This window comes from Rhinatrema bivittatum, chromosome 11, assembly GCF_901001135.1.
Source record: "Rhinatrema bivittatum chromosome 11, aRhiBiv1.1, whole genome shotgun sequence".
Lineage (NCBI taxonomy): Eukaryota > Metazoa > Chordata > Amphibia > Gymnophiona > Rhinatrematidae > Rhinatrema > Rhinatrema bivittatum.
In genome coordinates this window covers 11,070,418-11,098,414 of record NC_042625.1, presented here as the reverse complement: position 1 = coordinate 11,098,414, position 27,997 = coordinate 11,070,418, and the positions used below count along the sequence as shown (strand labels likewise).

Here is a 27,997-nt window from a genome sequence, read left to right as displayed (position 1 = left end):
AAGCACCATTAACATCATATTTATTGTTATTTAGTTGCTCAGTAAAACATATACAGATATATACAATATGGATGAATACAGAAGACTGCACTTTACATAGGTTTGTTTTTTTGTTTTTTTTTTTAAAGAAAAATAACACTCAATTTCATGAGCTATTATCACAGTCTTCCAACCAAGCATTTAAGAAATGAATTTAACAAGAGTCAAAAGAGGGAAAAAAAAAAAAAAAAAAGATTACAAGATTGCCTAACACACAGCAGAGTAAAGTTTCAGTATTTTACATGTGCAATAACAATCCCTCAGAAGAATTTGCTATGCAGTACTGATTACCAGTGTTTGGAAATTTCCCCCGCCCCATAAATCAAATTTAAAGATAACTTCCTTTTTTTTGTTTGCTTAAGGCCCTCTTAAAGCTGCAACATCCACAGGTAAGTGGATACAGGCAAAGAGACAACTGTTTGAAATCTGTAGTCTGTTGGTTTGATTAGCGAGCATAAGGCCGTAGTATCCCCAGACTGTCCTCGAGGCCCACGAACGGGTCGGGTTTTTAGGACCTCTCTAATGCACTGTTTCCCAACTCTCTCCTGGAGGCACCCCCCCAAGCAGTCAGGTTTTCAGGATATCCATAATGAATAAGAATGAGTTAGATCTGCATACATTGGACACCCAAGCATATGCAAATCTATCCCATGAATATTCATTGTGGCAGTCCTGAAAACTGGACTGGCTAGGTGTGCCTCCAGGAGATGCTAGAGAAACCCTGCCCTAATGAATATGCAGGATTCAGATTTGCATGCACACTCTCTCAATTGTGCTCAAATCTATTTCCTGCATATTCATTAGGGACAGTCTGATAACCCAAACCATTTGCAACCCCCTCAAGGATCAGAACTGAAAGCTACTGGCAGAAGCAAACAGAATGTTTAAAAAAGCAACAATTCAACAGAAAGATTTCCAGACAGAAAACAAAGATGGTTTCCCTCCACATGCCTGCAAAGAATCAACATATTTTTTTAAAAGGTTTTTTTTGAAAACAAATGTTTTTAAACATTTTTCTGAGTTGCTGCAAATCTGGATTAAAATATGGCAACACCTCTACAACTTAAAAAAAAAATAGCCTTGTCTCTGTCTGTGTCAGAAAGTTTTATTGAATTCAGTATATTCAATGTTAACCGAAAAGAGTGCAAGGAACATTTGTTGATTTTTTTTAAATGCTCAACTCCCATAGGAATTCTTTCAGTCCTGATTTTTCAAAAGCCTCCAAAGTTGCAAAACTGTCCATAATTGAAATGAATTTGTAGGTTCAAACCATAAGTGTCCTGAACAACTGCAAAATAAAATTGTAGAAGAATCTCATATCTTAACCCCTAGGCTATTGAACCTCACCAGGCAAAAGAAACCAAAGACCTATCTGCCTCAGCATTTACATTGGTGAAGCAAGGAGGCCCAAGTGTATCATTGCATGAAGTTGCTTAACGAATCTGATCCGAGATAACTCGCTGCTTAGCAACAAAAGGGGTAAAGAGAATCTGATCTGGACCTACAGTACTAGTATCAAAAGAAAAAAAAGAAAATCACATGTACAATGCACCACCTAATGCCCATTTGTTTCCGACGTGGTAGAATCGCCATTAAAAATAATAATAATAATAAAATAATGCATTTTGCATCAAATTTAAAGAGGCCCTTCATGGAAAATTTCTGCAAAGAATGCAAAGCTCAAGATGATCCTTTTGGGAGCTGACAATAGAATATTTTTGCTCAATACTGTCACCTCCTGAGAGAATCATCTTAAGTCCCCTCAGTATCAACAAACAGAAAAACAAGTTAATTCTTAACCAATAAACTAAGCAGGCCTTGTACAAACCTGCCGGTCTTATTACTACTAACTGCCATTTGCTGCCATAGGCCCACTTTAAGCAGGTGGTAACCTGGCAACAGGTAGGGTGTGCACCTACAATGGAATTAACAGTAGACAAAGTGCAATAGCAAAGGACTGATCTTGCTATTCTTTCACTTGGCCATGTTTCAGAATCACAAAATGAAAATCTGGAAGCACGCTGCAGGATTTGCGTCTTGACGCGCCTTTAATTCTCAGGTCAAGCAATAAATCAGATTTCATATGAAAGCTATAAAAGAAGAACAAGACTAGCAAGATGTAAGTGGGAAACAGAAGAAGACCACTTCTTGTGGGTCTCTTGTGATCTATTTTGAAGGACAATTTGTTAGCACATTTTACCGGAAAAAATTAACATTCCAAGGTCTGCTGGCATCTCTAAATCCAAAATCTGGTGAATTTAATTCAATTACCCACAATCTGAAATAAGAATTTTTAATTGTTTTCATAGTTGTGAGATGTATCATTACAAGAAGAATTTTTGAAACAGTAGACAACTTGTGACTTTGGTATGTCTTAATATATTTTTCCCCCTTGGCCTTCATATGCATGCCAATGTTATCCACCACAGCAGGTGAAACAAAGGACAGGAGGGACTGGACATACTATAACTGTCTCTTCTCTCTCTGTAGCCCATGTCTATAGAAAAAATATATTTGTTATAGAAATACAACATAGCTTTTAGGCTTTTCTTTTACTTTTTTGTTTTTGGTATTCATAGCCAGTCCGTTTCCACATTTCTGCTTTAATGTACTCAAGCCATATTCAAAAGATCATAAGGAGTATGGCCCTAGATCTTCCTAAATGAAAGACTCCCCTACATTTAAGGACTTTTTACTAGGTGCCTAAATTTAGGGTCTTACATAGTAGTTCGGGTCAGGGGGTAGAGGAATAAGTTAGGCACTCCGTGCTGATTTCCAGCGCTAGGCACCTAACATGCCTAAATATAGGTGAATAAATATCCAGTCCAATTTAAGCACTCAGCTTTATTTGAATAGCGGCCTCATTGTTGATTTAAAATAGGTGTCCTACTGAAAGGAGAATGGACTTTCCTGAAACCCGCCTTATTGTTTGTTTAAAGAGTCAAGGAGAACACACCCAAAACATAATGTCAAAGAGTAAATCAGCCATAGAATTCTTGGTGCCTGTAAGTACCCCAGAAACATCCACATCTGTATGAAAATAATTCAAAACTGATATAATATAGTTCCTAAGCATGCAGTCACTTGATCAGGGAGTGAAGTCACAGCACTAGGCATTCTCAGTGCTGTACTAACAGCCCTGGAAACCATTTTTGGGAGGGAAGGGGGGGAAATGAGATCAAACACAGTGGGTAGTGGGAAGGAAGAGACCCTCCTTTCCTCCCAGCCTTTCATAGAGCCCCATATGCTCTGAAGCATTCAACTAATGGACCCTTTGCTACCAAAGTGCTCCTCACCCCACCCTGCTTTCATGCCAGCTAGACACCTCAATGGTAAGTCCTTTATAACAGAACCTATAGGTTATAAAGAAAGTTAGTCCAACTGCATTTACTGCACTAACAATACTCCAATCATGTACATCTTTTTCTAGCTACTCGAGTCATATAGGTGTTCAATATTTCTCAACCAGCTTAGTCACTAATTTGTGAGGTTTTTGTGACTTGCCGTAGTTGTAAAGGTATAAGTCTGATTGTTAAGAGGGTAATGCCATTTAAATCCATGAATGTGAATAAAATGGCTAAGGCAGTGATGGTGTTCTTATGAGGGTGTAACCCTTGTAATGAGGATGAGTTGGCAGGTTGGTCTTCCACACAGGACAGAGCCAGCATGCAAATAGCCGGGGCAATTTTAACCTTAAGGTCCTCCATTTTCACTGGAATAAGTTACCAAAAACCAATATGACAAACATTTGAGGACTTCAGACCAAACAAGGGAAATATGATGAAATAATTTTACTGTATCGACACTTTTGAGAAGTATGATGCCAATAATATGAATGAAACTGTACCGTAAGAGTCAAGCAGGGGCACTCGGCTGCATTCAGAGGTCCTAGAGACCTCACAAGAAAGGTATTTGCTCTCTTTTCCATCCAGCACTGCATACAGAAATCTGTCAGTTCAAATATCAGGATCAATAGCAAGTCTGGTTTGTTCAACAATAGACTGTACTTACACATGCCTGTCTTCTCTTAACTAATTTCACCAATAAACCAGCATACTTAAGTGGGCTCTCTGTTCTCTCAGCTTCATTTCCAAAGACATTGCAATACTTCTGAAATTAAAAAGGCAAATAAACAGACCGACTGTCTTAAGACAATGTAGATGCCACAGAAGACCCATGAAGTTCTTCTTAAATGTACAACGTTATACAGTGGTCTTGCCTAACCAACGTGGTTCATCAATTCAAGTTTGAAAGACACAGCCATTTTGGTTTTTAGTAGACCCCATAGGTAAAATAAAAATTGCTAGAAGCAATTCACGATTGGGTTGAATCAACGTTAACATGATGTCCTGGAGGATGTATACATGTTGATGACAACACATTTTTCCAAATAAATGAAAGAATATCCAGATACGTAGATAGGGTCTCTCACAATTCACACTAATCTAGATCTTGATCATTTTGCTGTCATATTACGATGTCAGTTTTGATTTCAACCTGCACTATTCTTGAACTATTATTCTTCAAGATTTCCATTTCATTCTGCACTGAACAAAGAGGGGAAAACAGGGTATTTTGTCGTCTTATGACATTAACTAATTGGACATACAGTACGTTGTGATGAAAAAGAAAAGAGCAAAAGAAAAAAACCATTCCTTCCCCCTACTCCCCTGTCTGCCCGATCTCAAAATGTATGCCAAGTTTAGAGATATAATGGGAAAGTATTATCTAGCAGAAGAAAGAAAAGCAAAAGTGTGCTAATGTCGAAGATTTAACACTGGTAACATACTGTGGCAGAAGATTTATTTTTAAATGAGGTGTACTTTTAAATTAACCCTTTCCAGTCTATGCCACTAAGCAGGTACCAACCTACGAAAATAGTCCACCTAGCAGTAGCGGCTCTTTAGAGTTTTAAAATAAAAAATAATTAAGGAAAAAAAAGAAAAAAAATATTTTAATTTTCTTCAAGTCAGAGCAGCCACAAAAGTCCCAAATCTATTGGAGATGTCCGAATGCAGGGATCTCCACGTCGGCACCGGCGTCCGGCCCTTTGCCTCACCGATGTCATCCGTGCAGTGCACCGAGAGGCACTGCAGATGGCTGCTGGTCTGCGCCGCTGCTGAGGTCTTGTTCTGGGGAAGGTCGTGGACTGCATAAGGTTAAAAAAAAACCAAAATAAATACAGGTTAACCCAAAGCTTGCTCAGTGTTAGAGAGACAGAATATACAGATCAGTCACAGGGTTGAATTTTCAGAGGTTTTATGCCTGCAAATGGGCTTTTGGAAGTTGCTGCTTTTGCATACCCAAGTCTTTTGAAAATTCATTCTGTCAGTATTGGCCATTGTGGTCTCAAAACAGGTTTGGGTGTTCAATGCATCTGGCAAGGAATAAACATGATATAATATTTGCATGCACTAGGTATAAGAACTAGATTAATTGGCATATTTAGGTTACTCTAAAAACAGGCCCATTTGGGAACTAAGGATCACTGTTATGGCCAGAAAGTACTGCTTAATAAATCTGCACACTGTAAATATTTGTTATCTTGGGACTAACACCTGTAACTGAAGGTTAGCAAAGTAAACAAGCTTTGGCAATAGATAATGTGTTTTACTGCCTTCACGCCTTTCACATATTTATCCCCTTTCACAGGAGATGGAAAGAGGAAGAAAGCAAGAGATCGTTGAGTTTACAACAGCAGATAACACAGCCACTTCCTCATTTGAAGCCATCTACCCAAGCTTATGTTAAAAAAAAATAAATATAGAGAGTAAGAGAACTTTGTTTTTCATCAGAGAATTGTCAGGGCTGCTTATTCTGTGGCTTGAAACATAACAAGTCTAAGCAGACAGCGCGCACCTTCATCTTCCAGTCAGCTAGCCTGGACCGATGCACAGCACTAAGCCAGGGATGGCAAACTTTGGGCCGTGCATGCTGCAAACAGATCTGGTGTTCCCAGATAGCCAATTTATGGAAATTGGCCAGGTCGGTATGCAAGGATCTTTCATGAATATTCACTGGGGAAGTCATAAAAACCAGACCTGTCTGGGGCACTCGTGAACCAAAGTTTGCCATCTCGGTTCTAAGCTGTCCCACAGCATAATACAGCACTCGACAGTACGAGCACCAAAAAATCAAGGGCCAAAGGCAGAGCTGGACAGCGGATGCTGCAGAGTCTGTGGGCAATGTCTGGCAGCTACATGCTCAGGAACAGACGTGTCCACGGTTACTCACAGATCTCTGCTTGGAGAGCTCGGCCTTGTACATGATTTTATGAACGGTTGGACATGTGGCCAAATACAGCCTGTGTCTGCTATTTTCAGAAATGTGAGAGTTTCTAACTTTTGAACCTTGGGATTTTTTTTTTTTTTTTTTTTAAGAGATAGGAGACACAGTCATAAATTTAGCAAAGCTAATTTAGTGAGAGGATCTAGGCACAGCTCATTTAGGTGCCAGGAGTTATGCACCTTGATTTTGGCCACCACCAAATCTTCAGGACAGTTTTATTATTTAATTTTTACATTAAACTCTCAAAACAAAAGCATGGCACAATTCTGCCTCTGGCTTCATTATGCCGCCGGAAAACGGAGGCTCACAGCAAAAGGCCGTGAGTTACATGAATTATGTTTGCAGGCGTGTTCTGCTCCAACGAAAACGAAGAAGGTAACATTTCAATTTAATTCCTTCACTTCCATGACACTCAATGCCACTTGGTCAAATTAAAGGCAAATGTTTGGTCCCAAAGAGTCACATTAAAATATTGTCTTGTTTTACATCTAAAAAATTTAAGCACTCATTCCAGTTTTCTAAATTCAGTGGTATAAGGGGGATATAAAAAAAAAAAAAAGACCACAACGGAGGATCCTTAATAGGCACAGATTTAAGTATCAATGCCCTATCACAAACCACCCCACAATACAACCAGAAATATAGCGGGTCACAGTAATGCTTCAAAAGGCTTTTATTCCCCTCTATCCGAAATCCAGTGGGGTTGAGGGAGGGAGGAAAGGAAGGGGAAGGGGTGTATTTTTATGTGGCTTCACGTTGCAATTCTGTTTCCCTTTTAATGCCAGGAACGTGCCTTTTAACAAGTCCATTCCTTGGCCTTCCACAGAAATCGAAGGCCACCCTACTGCTCCCTCTCCTCCGAGACTTGATTTAGTCTCTAATGATCAAGTACCAAGTTTAACAAAAGAGAAAAAGAAGGCACTGCATCTTTCCAGGCTCACAAAAGACAGATCTGACTGGATAAAGAAAGAGAGCAAACAGCATTGTAATTAGCTAAGTCAAAACAGAAAGGCACATTTATCACACATCCAGCAGCTCAGCTCCAGCCAGAAGTATGACTTGCTTCTTCCAGTTGGTAAGACCTGACTCCAATTCACTTGGCAACCCCACTACATGAACTCTCACCAACAAGGCAAAACCTTCATTAAGTTATAAACATGTAATCAAATAACCAGAAGGCTCAATGGCATTGCCATCATTCAGGAGGCCTGGGTTTGATGCTCTTCCGGCCAGCAAGGCCAAGGATGCTACAGAAACTGCACCCACAGCACCTAGGTGGAGGAGAGGGCAGGGAGTAATCACACAACAGCGACACCTAGTGAGTAGGCTAGGGTTGTACACATAATAGGTTTTGGTTGATATTGCCTTCTGTGGCCACTGCCTGTTGCTCTGATGGCTGAGCTAAATGTTGGGGGTGGGGAGAGGGGCAAGGTAGGAGAAGAAACAGAGGAGAATGCCAGGTGGTCACGAGGGAGGGCCAATAAAGAACTGTTCCAACTTAAAACATAAAATCCATCCTGTAATCAAATACTCATGACTATATAAATACATTTTCACCATAAAAATGCAATTTTGGATTTACAAACAAAGCACCTTTTCTGCAATTTAACTGTTCTCCTCTATTCAACTGCAATTATTTCAAGTTCATTCTGCAATTTAGGGACATCCCAACATACAGCTAAATTTTATTACAATACAAAGGAATCTCTAATAAAAATTCAGCATATCCATAGGAACAGCCAGTGGGCATCTACAACACTCAAACAACTGTTTGGTTAAAATTCTGTGCAACTACAGTAAAAATGGTTAAAAAAAAAAAAAAAGAATCATTCCCCTTGGAAAGTGCCTTCCTTTGGCTGGTTCTGCTTATAGACTGACCACAGCTAACCACAGAAAGGTGCCATAGAGGGTGCCATAAAAAAAAACCTGGCAGCATTGCCTTTCGGGAAGCCACAAATTGGAATACAGAAATCTGCAGCTTTACAGTTGTCCAAGCTCAGCATGTACATCTGGTTCACCTGAATGTGCTTTGGATCCAGATAAAAAAATGTGGTTTACTGAAGACAGTATTTCTAATAACTGAAGACTGAATCTTTAGCTTATTATTGAAGTCTTATTTACAAAAGTTCACAGACAATGCATGCCAGGTAATGCTACGAATTGGCGCCAATGTTAGGGCAGGTTGATCTAGCCCTGGTTTTTAACCATGCTACATGTCTGGATGTGGGAGTCCTGCTTCTCTTGGATAGATCAGAACCACGGTTCTGCACAAGATAATGGAGTAAAACCTGGACCTGGATCAAATAAACAATGGAGTCAATCAAGGAGTGAAACGTGACAAATGAGGTCATCTTTGGTTCATGTGAATGAAATGAACCGAAAATTAGCCTTAGACAAAATACAAAAACACCCCCCAAAATTTTTGATTATTTAAAAAAAAAGAAAAAACACACAAAAAAAAAAAAAACAGCCCGCTGGCGAGAGCAAGCCTTGGCCTGGTCCTGTCTGCAGGGCTTGGCCCGAGATCAGGTCCTGTCACAGAGGCAAGAGCTTAGGCCCAAGTCCAGGGACCGGTCACCATGGCCTAGGCCTATGCCCAGGCTTGATGCTGGAACCTGGCAGAGGACAGGTCCCATCACCAAGGCCGGGCTCAGGCCCAACTGAGTCCCATCGCTAAGGCTTGGGATCTAGGCCTCACAAGCTCTTCTTCAGTCTATTATCTTCTTCAAAATGATACCATTTGTTGTTAGGAAACACCATAGTGACATCACTATGACGTCCTTCTGAGAAGATGGCACCATTTTAATTTACGCACATTGAAATGTACAGCCATACATCAAAGTGGTGTGCATTACTCAGGAACAAGGTGCCATAATAACGTCGCTGATGGTATCATTTTGAAAAAGATGTTGGACGGAAGACAACCTCATGAGGCCTGATTCTAGGCCCTGGGCTGGTCCCTGGCATTGGGCTGGGTCTAGGCTTCAGGGATGGGACATGGCCGAAGCAAAGCCCCTGCATCAGTCCGGCCTGACACCAGGGCCCAACTTCAGGTTGGGCCCTGGTATAAAGCCTAGGCCCGGGCCTCGGCAACAAGACCTAGTCTCAGCCAAGCCCTGGTGTTGGGCCTGGGCCTTGGGTTGAGGCCTAGGTGATGGGAGCTGGTTTCTGTTCGGGTCCCTGCCTCAGACCTGGACCTCAGCAACAGACTAGGCCATGGTGTCAGGCCTTTTTTTGTTTTTTACACTGTGAAGTCAATCAGGCCTATGAATTGCTTTCCCTACTGGCTTTAATGTAAAACAAAATAATTAATGAAACGAATTAACAAACTTTTTGTTTGAGACGAACCTGATGAATGACTGCCCTATGAAACAAACAACAAACTGAACCAAATATTTTTCCTCTGCACATTCTTTAGAAGTTAACCTATAATCCTAGTTCTATGTTCAACTAAATAATAATTTAGATTTTCAGCCCACCTTTCCAATAATGCTCAAGGTAGCTTACAGCATTAACAACATTCAGACACAAGCACCTTTCCTAAAGAGCTTCCAATCAGAGATGGTAACCTTCAAACCGGCACACATGCTCATCAGCCCATACCCAGGGATGCGTCTATTTTATAACCTCTGCATATATGCGCACGATATAAAATAACCTGGCTGTGCTCACAAGTGCACGTAATTTTAAGTGGTCGCACTCTTGTGTTCGCAAAAGCGCTTCTACCAGGGGAAATTTTAAAAGGAGTGCACACTGACACAAATGCCTGATTTACCAGTTCCTCCCCAGCTTGCTCAGTTAACAGATAAGTCCTTCCACCTTCCCCCCCCACCCCCAGTTTGATAGCCTGTACACCCCCCCCCAGTTACCAGAGATACGTTACACCCCTCAGATATGGCTCGTTATATTTTGTTTTTTTAAACTTATACGCAATCCATAACAGAAATAAAGTTATGCAGCAGGGGACCTCGCCGAGTGTCAGATTGCATAAATTTCTGCTTCAAGTATCAAAATGCCCATGCCCCGCCTCCTGCCCCGCCCCTTTTTGAGAAGTTCTGAGATGCGTGCACAGAGGCATGCATGCGCGTATACGGGCGGCTTTTAAAGTCCACTCAGCGCATGTTGGCCTGGTATATTTGCACATCCCCTAATTAATGTGTGCATCGAGCTTTTAAAATTCACCTTTAAGAGAATAATTTTAAAATGTGTATACATCCCCTCCATATATGCTTACATATGGGTGCACACAAAACAGCTCCGGTATTTTATAATCCATGAGTATACAATTTACACAGGTTATAAGATATAAGTAAATATACCCAGGAATATTACCATGCATGTAAAAAACAAGCAAATACATTTTTGTACTTATCTGGATAAATTCTAAGTTATCTAGCTAAGTAGCGACACATCCAGATAGGTACCAATTTATCCGGCTAAGTAGTGGCAAATAAGATAGCTGGATAAGTAGCATTTCAAGACTTAACCAGCTAAATAGTAGTTTTGTCTCTACTTAGCCGAATATGTCGGAATTTAGTCAGATAAGTGTGCACAACTGGTACATCAATGTATTTTTACAGCTAACTTTAAAGTGATATGAATAGATTTAATACTCATATTTTAGATGTATTTACTCTTGTTAAGTCTGCTTTTACACATGTAACTTGGGAGCCTTACCAGTATTACCAATTAGCCTACCAGTTTGACCAGACCACCTGCAGGCCATTGAGACCTCCTGGCTCTTCAGTATTCAGATGAAATTTAATGTGGATAAGTGCAAGGTGATGCATATAGGGAAAAATAACCCATGCTATAATTACACGATGTTGGGTTCCATATTAGGTGCTACAACCCAAGAAAGAGATCTAGGTGTCATAGTGGATAACACATTGAAATCGTCGGTTCAGTGTGCTGAGGCAGTCAAAAAAGCAAACAGAATGTTGGGAATTATTAGAAAAGGAATGATGAATAAAACGGAAAATGTCATAATGCCTCTGTATCGCTCCATGGTGAGACCGCACCTTGAATACTGTGTACAATTCTGGTCGCCGCATCTCAAAAAAGATATAATTTGCGATGGAGAAGGTACAGAGAAGGGCTACCAAAATGATAAGGGGAATGGAACAACTCCCCTATGAGGAAAGACTAAAGAGGTTAGGACTTTTCAGCTTGGAGAAGAGACGACTGAGGGGGGATATGATAGAGGTGTTTAAAATCATGAGAGGTCTAGAACGGGTAGATGTGAATCGGTTATTTACTCTTTCGGATAGTAGAAAGACTAGGGGACACTCCATGAAGTTAGCATGGGGCACATTTAAAACTAATCGGAGAAAGTTCTTTTTTACTCAACGCACAATTAAACTCTGGAATTTGTTGCCAGAGAATGTGGTTCATGCAGTTAGTATAGCTGTGTTTAAAAAAGGATTGGATAAGTTCTTGGAGGAGAAGTCCATTACCTGCTATTAAGTTCACTTAGAGAATAGCCACTGCCATTAGCAATGGTTACATGGAATAGACTTAGTTTTTGGGTACTTGCCAGGTTCTTATGGCCTGGATTGGCCACTGTTGGAAACAGGATGCTGGGCTTGATGGACCCTTGGTCTGACCCAGTATGGCATTTTCTTATGTTCTTAAGTTTCCCCATTTTCCCCAGACCCCCTACCCAGTCAGTATTTCACTTTTAAGACATATACAATCGCTTACTCCAGATATTGAGCAGGAGTAAATATGAGTAAGCTGCCAAATTTATCTGCGTAAATTGCTTATAAAATAGCAACTTACTCATTAAATGCTAGCCTCACCCTGGAATGCTCCACCCCACCCCTTTCTTACATGTACAAATTTACTAGCAGATCCTGATTTACGCGTGTTTGTTGAGATTTCTAAATAGCATATACTAGTTTACACGCGTAACTGCTAATTTTTATGCATGCAACATTTGAAAATTGACCTTTAAGTGGGTATCTGAGGCAATGGGTGATAAAGCGATTTGCTTAAAACACTTCAGGAAGGCCTAGAAACTCAAAAAACTCACTGAGCAGAACTTTTCTATTTATTCTTGCATCTCGGTTTCCAGGTTTCCTGTAGGATTTGAGCTACTTCTGCTAGAAGAGACACTTTTCATGACATGAGCTTAATCAGGGGGTCTTCAAACTGATCCTTGGAGCCCCTCCCACCCCCAGCCAGTCAAATTTGTAGGATATCTGCAATGAATATGCATGAGATTTATTTGCATGCACTAAGCATTACCTTAAAGGAATTCCTTTAACTCCTCTTTCTGTAGCATGCAGGGTGATACTGCAAGCATGAAGTGGGCATACTGTATATTCTAAGTCACAAACCGATATAAGTGGCATTATGCTTCTGGAGTTGGTGAACCCTATCAAGTGAGCACACACGTCTATAGAAGGAGCATGCAGGGAACTGACTCCCCACAGATACTAATCCGATTAAAAACAGTCTTCACCTGCCATATATCACAACATATACCACACTTCATTATTAATGGAAAGGGGCTAATTACAGTTTAATTCTTCCAACTAGGTGCATCCAAAAAAGGTGGTTAACAGACAATATACCACAGAATAAGAGACTGGAGAATAGAAGCTTTGTATCAAGGAACAGTTTTTCACATGCACTAGTAGCATTAGTCTTAAAATAAGTCTGCCACTTTAACTGTAATAAATAGCAGTCATTGTTGAAGATCAAGTTTACAGTCTGTTCTATTCTACATCTTAGCTGGCCTGCAAAATCAAAGTGACATGCAGGAAGTGAAGATCCTTGGATGCAAGCTTGCTGCAGGGCTTGTCCCTTACACTTCTTCAAAGACCTTGACACAGCATTGCCTGGGTCCTCACCCACTGCGCACAGCATGGGCCCAGACCACTTCAGCTCGCCCTGGATAAGCAACTATGCGTGAATCGCTCAGATCACTACTGAGCTTCTTAAGGCCAGGTTTCAGCCTGCAAAATCCTCCGTTCCCTTATCGGAAATCGCTTTCTGCTTCTATCCAGCATCCATTAATAAAGGGCTGTATTTTTAGGCTTGCGTTCAGGCTGATTGCATTGGGAAAGGCTCAAATTCCGTAAAAAGTAACGGCTTCTGAGAAACAATGTCTTAGCAGCTCACAGACCTAAACATAATGCTTAAAACAATTCTTGGGACAAGATGTTTCTTCAACAAATCTCCTACATGACAGTGTGACATATCAGTTTCGGCAGCTAGTTTTCCATCTGCACACCTAATAAAATCGTATATTTCAATTTTCAGGCAGGATGAATGCTTGAAATTTTCTCTCTACATCAAACTAATCTGCAACATACCAACCGCCTTCACAATTTAAAGCACAACTTAAATGCTCCCCAAAGCAGCCAAACTAAGGGCCAGATCTGAGCTGCTGACAAAAGGCAAGAAAATGTACAGAGAGCCCCACAAGTGAACTGCGTGAAGAATTTTGTGATTACATTTGGAGGCAAAAGATACATCATTTCAGAACTTGGAAAAACGAAAGAATCATGCAGGCAAAGGACTGGTGAAACAAGTGCTGTGGAACTTTTGCCTCAGAACTGATGAATTTAAGTAGTGGGCAAGGACACATTGCCTTTCATACAAGGTTTCTGTTGTGGAATGTTTTACCCTACCCAAAATTAAAATCGGGCATCTAAAAAGGCAAAACAACAAAATTAAAATTCTTTTTTTTTACAAAATACCGTGCAGGAATTTTGCACCTTCGTCTTTGCTTGAAACAGATCTGGGCTCTGAGTCTCCAATTCTCCACACGCATGCACCTCAGTTTTAGAAGTAAATGAAAGTAATGCAGCAGATGAAACGCACGGTACGTGAACACTGATGCTTAATCTGTACAATCTATGATTTGCTATATTCTTGAAAGCGGTAATTCCACAAAGTGAACCAAACGCCTGCCACAGTATTCGGACATGCCCCATGAGAGTGTGCAGTGCCAGGAGAAGCTAATCTCCACCCAGCCCCTGAGCTCCTTACTCACTCATGCTGCCTGGGACAAAATGTTAGTCGGGCCATGGCTTCAGTGGCCCACCCCATAGTGCTGCATTTGCACAGAACCAGACAGTGGCGCTATTGTTTGCTTCTATTCATTTGCTGAGGATAAAATTTAAAAAGCCCTAAAATTTGGAACGGAAAAACGAACATTTTCAGCCAAGATTCTGCCCTGTGATCTCTAATCCCTTTTGCTGGGCCCTATCTAAAGAGAAGCACACAGAGTTGGGATGATGGTGAAGAGGGGGCCAAAATTTGATTCCAGCGCGTACAACCTAAAAGCATATGGAAGAGACTGCCTTAAAAGATTTGACCTTTTTTTAGTATTTTACCTGGCAGTTTCTTATTCCTTAAGAACATAAGAACATGCCATACTGGGTCAGACCAAGGGTCCATCAAGCCCAGCATCCTGTTTCCAACAGAGGCCAAACCAGGCCACAAGAACCTGGCAAGTACCCAAACACTAAGTCTATCCCATGTAACAATTGCTAATGGCAGTGGCTATTCTCTAAGTGAACTTAATAGCAGGTAATGGACTTCTCCTCCAAGAACTTATCCAATCCTTTTTTAAACACAGCTATACTAACTGCACTAACCACATCCTCTGGCCACAAATTCCAGAGTTTAATTGTGCGTTGAGTGAAAAAGAACTTTCTCCGATTAGTTTTAAATGTGCCCCATGCTAACTTCATGGAGTGCCCCCTAGTCTATTATCCGAAAGAGTAAACTGATTCACATCTACCCGTTCTAGACCTCTCATGATTTTAAACACCTCTATCATATCCCCCCTCAGCCGTCTCTTCTCCAAGCTGAAAAGTCCTAACCTCTTTAGTCTTTCCTCATAAGGGAGCTCCATTCCCTTTATTATTTTGGTTGCCCTTCTCTGAACCTTCTCCATCGCAACTATATCTTTTTTGGGATGTGGCGACCAGAATTGTACACAGTATTTAAGGTGCGGTCTCACCATGGAGCGATACAGAGGCATTATGACATTTTCCGTTTTATTCACCATTCCCTTCCTAATAATTCCTTAACATTCTATTTGCTTTTTTGACTGCCGCAGCACACTGAGCCGACGATTTCAATGTGTTATTCACTGTGTCACCTAGATCTCTTTCTTGTGTGGTAGCTCCTAATATGGAACTTAACATTGTGTAACTATATCGTGGGTTATTTTTCCCTATATGCATCACCTTGCACTTATCCACATTAAATTTCATCTGCCATGTTGATGCCCAATTTTCTAGTCTCTCAAGGTTTTCCTGCAATTTATCACAATCTGCTTGTGATTTAACTACTTTGAACAATTTTGTATCATCTACAAATTTGATTACCTCAATCATCGTATTTTTTTCCAGATCAATTATAAATATATTGAAAAGTAAGGGTCCCAATACAGATCCCTGAGGCACTCCACTGCCCACTCCCTTCCACTGAGAAAATTGCCCATTTAATCCTACTCTCTGTTTCCTGTCTTTTAGCCAGTTTGTAATCCACAAAAGGACATCGCCACCTATCCCATGACTTTTTACTTTTCCTAGAAGCCTCTCTTGAGGAACTTTGTCAAACGCCTTCTGAAAATCCAAATACACTACATCTACCGGTTCACCTTTATCCACATGTTTATTAACTCCTTCAAAAAAGTGAAGCAGATTTGTGAGGCAAGACTTGCCCTGGGTAAAGCCATGCTGACTTTGTTCCATTAAACCATGTCTTTCTACTTTCCACTATTTTTCCTTGTACTGAAGTCAGGTTAACCGGTCTGTAGTTTCCCGGATCGCCCCTGGAGCCCTTTTTAAATATTGGGCTTACATTTGCTATCCTCCAGTCTTCAGGTACAATGGATGATTTTAATGACAGGTTACAAATTTTTACTAATAGGTCTGAAATTTCATTTTTTAGTTCCTTCAGAACTCTGGGGTGTATACCATCCGGTCCAGGTGATTTACTACTCTTCAGTTTGTCAATCAGGTCTACCACATCTAGGATCACTGTGATTTGGTTCAGTCCATTTGAATCATTACCCATGAAAACCTTCTCCAGTATGGGTACATCCCAATATCCTCTTCTGTAAACATCTTACCCCCCCCCCCCCCTTTGGGCTTTCAGTTTTGTAGGAAGCAGGGCTGGGAATCTGGCACTATGAGCCTGCATTAGCAAATACCTGAGGATTCCCCCCCCCATTCCCCCAGTTTTATTTCTTCTCTTAAAAAAAAAGAAAAGTTAAGTCTAGTCATTGCAGTGAAAGTCCTCGGCCGGGAGCCATGCACCAGAACTCCTTCTGGAAGCAGTTAGAGGCCCTAAATCCAACCACTAGGTGTCACCTTTGTGCATGACCACTGCTGCCCTTCTCAGCATCCGCAGCTGACCCAGCAAGAAGACCTAAGGCGAGAATCGAACCCAGGTCCCTCTGCACTGGGCTGGCCCTGCTACAAATGGATGTTTAATCTTTCTATAACACAACGTCAGAATAAAATGCAGGTCACTATGAGCGCCTGTTTTAAAAGAGTTAATCCCAGGAGAGACACCGCAAGACCACCCCCCCCCCCCCCCCCCCAAGCCTTCCCTCTTTCCTTCCATTTCCGTTTCCCTGGACTCTGTAAAATGAGCTGACAGAGGTGCCCTTCCCCTACACAGAAATGCGGCCCGGGCATTATTTACATGGCCTTCGGATTTCTCTGACTCAGGCTGCTCCTTCACTTTGAAGGGATCACAGGAGCTGGTGGTAACTGAGACCACTAGTAGCACAGATAGAGTCATTACATAGTTAATTATTTATTAACATTTGATTATCTGCCTTTGTTAACCCACATTTCCTTTTCTAAAGAAAAATGCTAATCAGAATGCCTGGTAGAAAAGCAGTTTAATGTTATTAAGTTTAAATGTTGATTCTTAATCACCTTTTCCTTTTATAGCTACGGAAAGATAAAGCAAAATGAAAACTAGCATTGCCATGCTTTAAGCATGTGTGAACTATACCTGACATGGGGGAAGGGATAAGGTGTCAAATTTGGAGTGGTCTCCCTATTAATATTGATATTTATACGATTGTTGTACCAGCACCCTGGTTTAAGCTAAGTTACATTCTGGCATGTGACCCTTCCCCAAAGAGCTTACAATCTAAATGGATACCTGAGTCAATGGGATACGGTAACTGCTGATAAGAGAAGAAGAATGTGAACTGTGGTTTTCTGGTTCCCAGGCTGTGACTCTAACCACTGGCTCTAACAGACTCTCTGTAGTCACCCAATTTAGAACTTTTTAACCCCGACCGGAATCGAAAATCAGCAGGCTTGTCTTTATCTCTGAACTGTTTGAAAAGCTAAATTTTTCAAATATTTCAAATCTGTGAAAATCTAAACGGGCGCAATCCAATTTGAGTGAATCCAGATTTTTCATAAATGAAAAGCAGATTACAACTGGGGCGTTCTCAAACTCACACTGAAACCAGAGTTCAAGAGGACCATCTATCCCTACTGCATCCCTCAGATTGAAAAAATATATATTTAAAAAGCCCACAGCTCAGGCCTGAGACACTGAAAGTCTGATTCCGTGTCCTCCCCCCCAGCCAGTGTCTCCGAAACTGCAGCGACTCTGGCAAACGGGGTGCGAGCTCGGCAACATGATGCCAAAGCTCAGCCTGGAAAGTTGCTGGGTAGCGATTACACAGCGTGGAAAAGGGCTTGCAATACAGAGAAGCCCTGCTCGTGGTGTAACATAACCCTGAGCACGTGAAAGGCTGGCTGACAACCCAGGGGAAAGATGGCAAAATGCCAGAGCTCATGTACCATGTGAGCCTCAGCTCCCCCAAATTCTTGTAATATATCTTTTTGTTCTCTTCAATTAATTGAACAGTTTTCTCTAAAGACCAGGGGAGGCTCCTCCCACCCACCCTATTAGCTTCTGCAGTATCCAAGGCTCCACATATTCGATACATCCCAAGGAGGAGGAAGGGGATTTATTTTAGGATGCGCCCTCTCCCTCTCTGCTCCTTTCATATTTATACACTGCCCCTGTCCTCACCCATGAGCCAGCTGACACTGTAGCAGCGGATCTGAAGTCCCATTTGGGCTGGCAAAACACGTACACCTTTCCCTGCCTTCTCATTTAAACTAAGGCTTTTAGGAAGCATCGCCTTACAGTGCTAGGATTTCCTCAACGCTGCAGAGCGCCTGTGCTAATCGCACGTTACTGTGTCCTAGGACTCTGTTCTTGCTGGGGGGCTGATGCTGGAAACATTATTTGGAAAGGCAGGTTGAACATCCACAATTGTCATTACTATGCACTCCGCGAGCCCTCAGCAGATCTGGCTGGCTATTTGGAAAATGCCATTATTAGACAGGTGCAAACCACTTAGAGCAAAGGCAGAAAGGAAAAATAAAGCAGAAATGTAGCTTTTTTTCTCCCCTTCCCAGACAAACTGTGGAAACTATGATCTGCCAGTTTTAATGAGAGAGGTGAAAATGAGAAATTTCAACCCATTTCACTACCTTTGGGAAACCCTCTTCCCATTTATTTATTTATTTATTTATTAATGGGGGCAACGTGCTGCATCACCTGTGAAATTCATCATTCTCTCTCCTCGGTGCAAATGTGCACCTTTTTACAAAAACTCCTTGTGAATATTTATGGAATGAAACTGCTCTTCCTTTTGCACATATGAACTCTACCGATAGCCTGACAAAGTTCTAGCTTGTTTTGGGTACTAAATTTATATTACAATTATTATTACTTTCTGTACAATGCTTCTGCATCCAAATTCTATTATGCACATGTATATATACATATTAACTAATATATCCACAACTGTATATATACATAAATATATGTAGCACGAAGACTGTCAAATGTGCTCTCATTACCTGGAAACATTAGAAGTAAAGTTTGTGTCTATTTACTTTTCTTCTTTGATGAAGTCTGTGATCACAGAGGTAAGACTCTTAACAGCATTCTCTAGATGTAATGTTTCGGAGTCAGTATGCTTTAGTATTGGCCTTGACCTTCTACATCAATATTACTCTAGGGCTAGCTAGGTCTCTCCAAAAGTGGACCCTGACAGACTGTTTTGTGGCTGTCCAACATAGACGGATGTCTCCTCTGGCACTAGACAAGACTGAGACAGCCAAATTAATCCTCGCCTGTGACCTGAGCCAGAGGTGAAAGGTTAGTGTGTTCAGCCTCAATACCACCATCAGCCAAAGTCAGAACCAGGATATATTACAGCAGTGGGTGGGAGCCTCAGCAATTAGAGAGATGACGTGCCAAAGGATGCATCCTCCTTTCATGCATGGAAGAACAGGCCCTCACATGTATATGGGAAGTTTAGTTACATTAACATTTTGGTAGGCAAAAGTCCTATATCCAATACTGGAAGCACTCTTGGCATATTTAGGGGGCCAATGCACTGAGAGCTAATGCTTCCACATGTTAATGCACATTAAAAGCACCTTTAACGTGTGTAATCTAGGTTTTTGCATGTTAAAAGTGCTTTTAATGTGTGTAAATTGCCTTGTGAAAGGTTTAATGCAAAAACTGCGCCAATAAGGTCAATAAATGCAAAACAGCTCATTACCTATTAGCGGAGAAAAATAAGGCACTGATGTTTTACAGATGCATTTTACACAAAAAAAATTTAACTAAACCTCGATCAGGTGTAGTTTAACTACAGATATTATCATGAAAGCTCAAGCAGGCACATTATTAAACATGGGCCATTAGTATGAGCAATAAACACAGCCTTAACAGACATTAAAGGCCAATGTAGGCCAACGTCAGTACACTGGTCCCACAATTCCTTACCCAGCACTTCTATCCTCGGTGCTCACCCAGCAGCAGTACAAAGGCGGGATATAAAATAGTTATCCCATTTAAAAAAAAGATACAGTGGAACTAGAAAAGATATGGAGAAGGACAATAAAAATGATACAGGGCTGGAATGTCTCCTTGATGAAGAAAGCTCTTCATCATGGAGAAGAGATGACAGAGGGGATATGATAGAAGTTTATAAAATCACGGGTGGAATAGTTATTTACCCTTTCAAATTAGTACAAAGACTAGGGAACACTCTGTGAAACTAACGGTTAGCAGATTACATCTGAGAAAGTCATTTTTCACTCAACACACAATCCTGCTGTGGAAATTATTGCTAAAAGATATGAACAGGGCATTTAATATACGTGGGTTTAAATGGGATTTGGGCAGATTCCTAGAGGGTGAGCTGATAAACAATTACTAGCCAGGTAGGCTTGGGAAATCCAGCGTTAATCTCTGGGAGTGAGCAACAAAGAATGGCTCTAACTCCTTGGGATCTGCTGGATTCTTCCTGGCCATCCAGACCGGCCACTGCGAGAGGCAGGATGCTGGGCTCAATGGAGCATAGATCAGACCCAACACGGCACATCTTATGTTCATATGTACTCGCAAAGATGTGCACATCCTTTTCCTGTGGATACTTCTTCCCTGAAAAACAACACACACACACAATTTTGAAAACATAAAAACTATAAGGTGAATTTGAAAATCGAGAGATGAGGGCACATCTAACACATGCATGTGTTCACCCAATTTTATAAGCCATTCACAAGAACCGATGGGCAAATATCTTGCATCGGTGAAAAAAGAGGGGCGGAATGCGGGAGAGGCATGAGCGTTCTGGAGAGAGGCTAAGAGAGATGCACACGAGTGGCTACACGCCTGGGCACGCGTCCAGGTATACTTCAGCTATGGAAGAGGTAGAAGTCTTTATAAAACTATTTCCAGGCACCTATGAAGTGTTTGAGGGGTCTGGGGTAACTGGGGAGAGTGCAGGCTAAAGAACCAGGAGGATTTGGGGGACCTTGCTCTAGACTGGGAAAACCGGTCATGGACTGGACGTACATCTGTTATAAAATTCTCTCACTTGCATGTCCCAAATTGAACTTGTGCTGCTGTGCGCATACATACTTAAAATTAGGAGCACACATACACAAGCTAGGGCTATTTTCTAACATGCACATGTAATTGCCATGTATCCAGCCGTATACTCCTTATATACTTGCATGAGTGCCTGTGCGCCCGCTGAAAGTTACCGTCCCCTCTGTGCTGTCGCTCCATCGAGCTGACCCCACCCACTTTATCTGCACATTCTGTAGTTTAACTTGCATACAGGATAGACATTTTTAGACAGCCCTTTCACCAGGATAAATAGCCATTTGCATGAGTAAATAGATTTTAGAGGGCAATTTTCAAAAAGATGTTTTTTTTTAGTGTTATTATGGAAAGGAAAATAGAATTAATAAAAGCAGAAATCTGTGACTTCATGAACAGATCTTTTGCCTTCAAGATTTGTGTTTGGTTGTGTACACAAATCCCCTTTTCCTCAATATAAAGATATGTTTTTGCGTTATTTTTTTTAAAACCAATTTAAAATCTGGCAAAAATGGAAATGGAAGTAAAACTAGAAATAAAGATAAAAAGAAAAGAAAATGTAAAAGAAAAGTCTAAAAGCCATATGGATAAAAATGTAATTGTAACTATGTCTTGTTATATATATTTTTTGATATTTGGCAGTTTCCTCCGTGCTCTTCTCTAATTGCAGCTTGGCCGAAACCAGGGCTGGGATCTGACACCCTGACTCGCCACTTCCCGGGGTTCCCCCTATTTTATACCCTCTCCCCATTCTGTTGCAATGAGAAAGTGCGTTGATGAATCTGATCCACCACCATTTTGAGGACAATTTGCAAAGCTATTTACACCGGTAGGAAGAGTTTAACCCACATAAAAATCAGTGGTCTGAAAATTCACCGTCTTCAATGAGCCGTCTGTAAGGGGTGTGCTTTTAGCAGCATTTACAGGAGGCAATCCCGGGGCATGGGAGGAAACTAACACAGGCGTGTTATCTTCCATTTTAAAAATATCCGTGCAACAAAGCAGGTGCAAATGTTGATGTATACTTTGTACCTATGGCAAGTTCCAAAGCAAAAGTCCACAGCGTGGACTTTCACTTTAAAAATTAGGGCAAAGGCAGTGGATTAAAAAAAAAAAAAAAAGTCATGCACTCTGTCCCAATGTGGACATTTTGAAAATTGCCCTCTTAAAAAAAAAAATTTAAAAAAAAGCACAGTCATGCCAATCATCATTGAAAACATTTTCTATTAAGTTGGTACTTTGATGACGACGGTATGGATCCATGGCCCTGCAGTTCTATTCATCAACAAGTTCCCAACCCAGGCACAACAAACAAATACACAGATGTCTGAAGTCAGCATCGATAACTAAACAGGGATGCGAACAACTGAAATTCTTTTCTAAAAGGAGGCAGATTCACTAAAATCTGCTAATGCACATTATTAATGCACCTTAGTGAATCGGTCCCATTCGCTGTAATGTAAGCATCTAAACCGGCTGCTCTAACGAGTGATATTAAGAGCCAGTTTTAATGCAGTTTACATTACAGTGTCCCATACCAAAAAGATTCCTATTTAAATACATTTTATCCAATGTCATTAAAACTGAGACGCCCAACAAAAGAAGGCACACAGTCAAAAAAGACAAGGTAATATGGTGAGAAAAAAACATGGTGGTGGCCAAATGTTAAAGAGGCTTTGTGAGTACTGCCAGAACTGGAGAATGTGAGGGCTCTATGGGGCTGCTCCGGATTTATCAGTGAAAATGTCCAGCGGCAGATTTATAGCCCCAGCTGCCCTCAGGCATGTGGAGAGCCAGCGGCTGACGCAGCACCGCAGCTGATGATGTGAAGTGACTCACCCAGCAGGGCAGCTGCCCATAGACAGGTACCTGCCTACTCTGTCTTTAAGTAAATCTGCCCCTGAAAATATCAAGAGAACGCTCACTAGGAAAACCAGCAGTGCAAAACTGGCAGAGTTAATAAACTGTTAAAAACCCAGCCTGGGTTTTCTTCCACCCCCTTTCAGGAGAAATCACCAGCACCATCCTCCAACTGGGCAAATCTGAATGAAAAGGAATGCAAAAGGCACCAAACACACACAAGGTGCAAGGGTGATCTGCTACCTCTTCTTGGTCCCATCATTTTTAACTCCCTCCTTCCCCCCCTCTCTTACAGTGCACATTCCTACTCTGCCTCTCCCCTTCCTCTCCCCCTTTCCATAATCTAGTCTCTTCTCCCATTCCAACCACCTTTCCTGTTTGCTCTCCTCCTTCCCCTACCAACCATCTCTCGCTACCTCTTGCCCTCCTCTCCCCCACCTGCCTCACCAGCTCTTTTCTCCTCCTCTCCTGCCCACACAGATCGGTGCCAGCAGATTTCATGTTGTTTGGCACTGAGAGAAGAGCACATGGCTATTGGTACTAGGCAGCTCCAGCTTTAGTAAACTGAGCCGCAGTAGTGGAAAATGCCCATCTGGCAGGATGGGAGAGTGCTGAAGCTGCACGGATGGTCCTCGAAGTGCTGGGACAGAGTGCGGGTGTGTACCATCCTACTCGAGCACATATACGAAACACGTCTTCACATAAAAGAAATAGACACCAGAAAAGCACAACTTAAACACATCCCATTATGCAGTTTTCATTTCCTTAAGAAACTAAAAGCAGGATTACAAAAATTCATGCAGTGTGCAGCACAAGAGTTTAAGATCATGAAACGGCTCTGCCTGTCCCCGACAAGCAGGAGGGTCCCTGGTAATCCAATAAAAAAAAAAAAGGAGCTCAGAGCACAGTGAAATCTTTTCAATGTTCAGTTTGGACTTTTCCATCCTTGTACTGCAACAGGATAAAAAAAAATTGTTCCAACCTAAAAACTAGGATTTAAAAAAAAAAAAAAAAGTACCAGCTCCCTATATAGACGCCAGCTCACAAATTCCACTAAGGACCATGTCAAAAGAGCATGTCCTTTAAGGCTGCCCCTTTATATGGCTACCTGAGATTTAAATAAAAAATGCTGAAGCCATTACAATATAAATGACTGAAGACCTGCAATTTACATGTACTTGACTCTACTCCACAACACGTTAACCTACTGGCCACCAGTATTAAAAGACTTCAGGAAGCATGAAGGCGATTACGGAAAAGGTAGGCACTGCACAGCAACGAGCTGGAACCAGCCCTTATGTACTGAAGATGTGACACAGCAAACATTAAAACAGGAGTGAGCAACTCTGGTCCCCGAGAGCCACATACAGGCCTAGTTTTCATGTTATCCATTCGCTGTGGATATCCTGAAAATCTGGCCTGTTTGTGGCACGCGAGGACCGGAGTTGACCACCCCTGCATTAAGAATGAAATATTCACAAGAAATACTGGTTAGTCACATTTTAGTCCTAGTGGGGACCATCTTCTAAATACATGCCTGGGTGCAACGCCTTGGGGAAATTTTCACAGGGAGAATATGCGTATACTTTCCCTTTCAAAACTGTCCACAGGTACAAACTACTAACGGATGACTCTGCACCTGCATTTCATGCAGATGAAGTTTCAAGCAAAACATAATGGAATGAATTTTTCAAAGTCAGTTATGCGTGTAAGTAGCATGTAGTCATGCACCTGCTATTTTATAAACATGACAAGTGCGCACATATTTTTGGTTTCACGCATACATTTACTTGGGCAAAAAAGGGGCAGTCTAGGGGCATTTCAGAGTGGGGCGAAGAGGAATGCAAGTAAGTTGCTATTTTCAAACACATTTATGAGTATACAATAGGCAATTTATTTGCGCAATTTTACACTTGCTAATTATCCTGTGCAATTGCTATCAGAATAGTTTGGTGTCTGGATCTGGATGAACTAGGGGAATGTCAGGGTAAAGAACTAGGAGGGTCTCAATGAACTGGAGATGGCCTGGGTAAACTAGTGAAGGTATTGGCACACTGGTGATTTCAAGTATGTACTTTTTTTTAGAAAATATACCTACTTCCACGTATAAATCAGGTGTTTTTGCGAGCAAGTTATATTTTTTGTGCATAAAATATACGCACCTATATCTATAAAATAGGGAGAAAGTGCGCACTTTCAAATCATTGCAGGCATTCATGCGTAACCAGATACATGCACATTTATAATTATAATCTGTGCGTACCCGATAAACGCAGGTTATAGGATACCGTAGTAGATCTCCATGCAGCCATATAAGCTCTCTCCTTCACCTCAATCAATTCACCTTACACTGCTCTATCAGATTATAAAACTTCTCATCTGTCACACATTCCAACCTATAATTCAGAATTATTATACTTGGGTATTTGTAACAGCTGCCATGGGAACAAATAAATTCTAATTCACAACTATCATGGGATAGTCAACAGCTCCCAAGGGCCACAAACACATTTGTCAAACACTCACATTGAAACCTAGCTAGTACTACCCTACTGGGCTGGGTTTTAAAGATACAATTACAACACCAGAGTAGCAGCAGAAACAGTATAGTGTCAATGAATGCAGAAACCTGCAAAGAACATCTTTGTCTACTTATTGCATATCAGGTGAATTTTCAAAGTCTTACCATGGAAATGTAAGACTATTCTAGCAATTTTCAAAAGTCATTTACTTGCGTTAAGTGCACTGAACATGGGTAAAACCTGTTGGCAATTCAATGGCATACGTTGTAGCAGTTTTAAAACGTTCACTACATGAGTAAAATGCATTTAAGTGTTTTAAGCGTGTAATGCTTTAGAAAATCAAGCCCTATATAGGGGCAGAAGAAGGTAATCTGCTGCCTGAGGCGAGGAATGAGATGCCACCCCCTTCCCTGCACGGTGTGGCAAAACTCCCCCTTGGAGTTTGGCCTTTTTGGTGATTTAAAATGCTGGGGGAGGCCTGGTCAGGGTTCCCAAAAGAGTGGCAGAGAGAGAGTCGCCTGCATCCCACCCTGGGAATCTATACCCTGGGGAAGTAGGAAATGGGTGAATGGTGAGGGGCTGGGTGTGGCGAACTCCCCCAGGGTCGCTGCAAGGATATTAGGTGCCCTAGGTAAACCTTATAACTTTGTTTCCCTGCCCCTTCCTACATACAATTAAAAATTATTCAGTAATAGCAGTTTACATGAAAAAGGACATTCAGTCTTAGGAGGTAAAAATATCACTTACAATATATATATATATATATATATATATATATATATACACACACACACACACACACACACACACACACACACACACACACTACTGTGGTGCCAACCACAAAATCCTGAAAAAAAGACACTTGGAATTCAAATGGTACTAGGCCTATTTTAACAAATGTTGGGTAGGCTTGGTCCTCAGAAAGCTATGAGCAAACTACAATTACAATATAGTAAACCTACCATATCAAAACAGCACTAATTGACAACACCCTACCTATGAAAAAGCAGCACTGCAAATATTATATCAGGCCCTAAAATACTATTAGGGAAACAGAACAAGCCAAGCTGCTATAGATCTCTACACAGAAACTACATGCTAGCCGAATACCTCGCCTCAATCACCCATGCAGAACATAGATCCTCAATACAGAATAAAGAGAGCATAAAGAATATATAGATACATGCAGACAAAAAGTGAACTGAAAACCACAAGTCAAACTCTGTATGCAGCGCAACACCAAAAAAAAAAAAGAAGAAACATTACTAATCTCATAAAACATCAAATAAAATCAAGATATATAAATCAATAACAGTAAAACTATACTAATAAAAAATAAATATTTTAAAACAGGTGACAAATAAAACATCCAATAATTTAAAACTCATAAAATATTTTTAAAAATTTCCCATGCATCAATAAAATATTTTATAATCGCAGACACAAACAACATTCAATAATTAAAACTAATAAAAGATTTAAAAAATGGAGAAATTACTTACCTGATAATTTTGTTTTCCTTAATGTAGACAGATGGACTCAGGACCAGTGGGTTATGCTCCCCTGCCAGCAGAAGGAGACAGATCAAGCTGATGTCACAGTGTATATACTCCTGCAGTAACCCCAGCCTGCCAATATTCTCTTCAAAAGCAACTGTGGTCAGCCTAGCAAAAATCTTGATTAAAAACAGTCAACCATAACTGTACTCAACTAACAAGACACACTGGGGTACCTACATTCTTACTTGAATTCAATCTAAGGACTGGATGAACACGTACTAGTAATCCCTTGGGACTAAGGACACAATCATTCAGCAGCTGAGGGCAGGAAGCTGAGTCCATCTGTCTTACCTAAGGAAAACAAAATTATCAGGTAAGTAATTTCTTCATTTCCTAGCATGTAGACAAATGGACTCAGGACCAGTGGGATGTACCAAAGCCACTCCCAAACAGGGTGGGAGGCTGCCTGCGGTCCTGTCAACACCGCACGTGCAAAGGCTGCATCCTCCCAGGCCTGCACATCTAGACGATAAAACCTGGAAAAAGTATGTAAGGATGACCAGGTCGCAGCTCAGCAGATATCAACGGGAGACAACATTCTAACCTCCGCCCATGACACTGCGTGAACTCTAGTGGAATTAGCCCTAATTTCAGTAGGCGACAGCTTATCAGAATCCACATATGTGGCCATGCCCAATTCCTTAATCCAGCGAGCTATTGTCACCTGCACAGCTGGTTTGCCCTGCTTCCCTCCACCATGGAGGACAAACAGGTGATCTGACTTCCAGAAAGGTTCAGAAACCTCCAGATACTTCAGGACAAACCTCTTGACATCCAAGGGGTGCAGGAAACTATACTCCTCTG

The 27,997-nt window shown here is 41.2% G+C and overlaps 1 protein-coding gene across 2 annotated transcripts in view; it reads right to left on the bottom strand.

Moving 5' to 3' along the window:
- Positions 1-3: 3 nt before the first annotated feature.
- The window catches only part of MN1 (MN1 proto-oncogene, transcriptional regulator), a 103,136-nt gene continuing 75,142 nt past the window's right edge, over positions 4-27,997 (bottom strand). The window contains exon 2 of one of the 2 annotated variants that reach the window (XM_029619979.1): positions 4-5,188. In XM_029619979.1, the coding sequence (XP_029475839.1) occupies positions 5,004-5,188 (185 nt within the window). In that variant the 3' untranslated portion in view covers positions 4-5,003. The remainder of the gene's footprint in view (positions 5,189-27,997) is intronic. The other variant, XR_003859206.1, reaches the window with a different exon arrangement.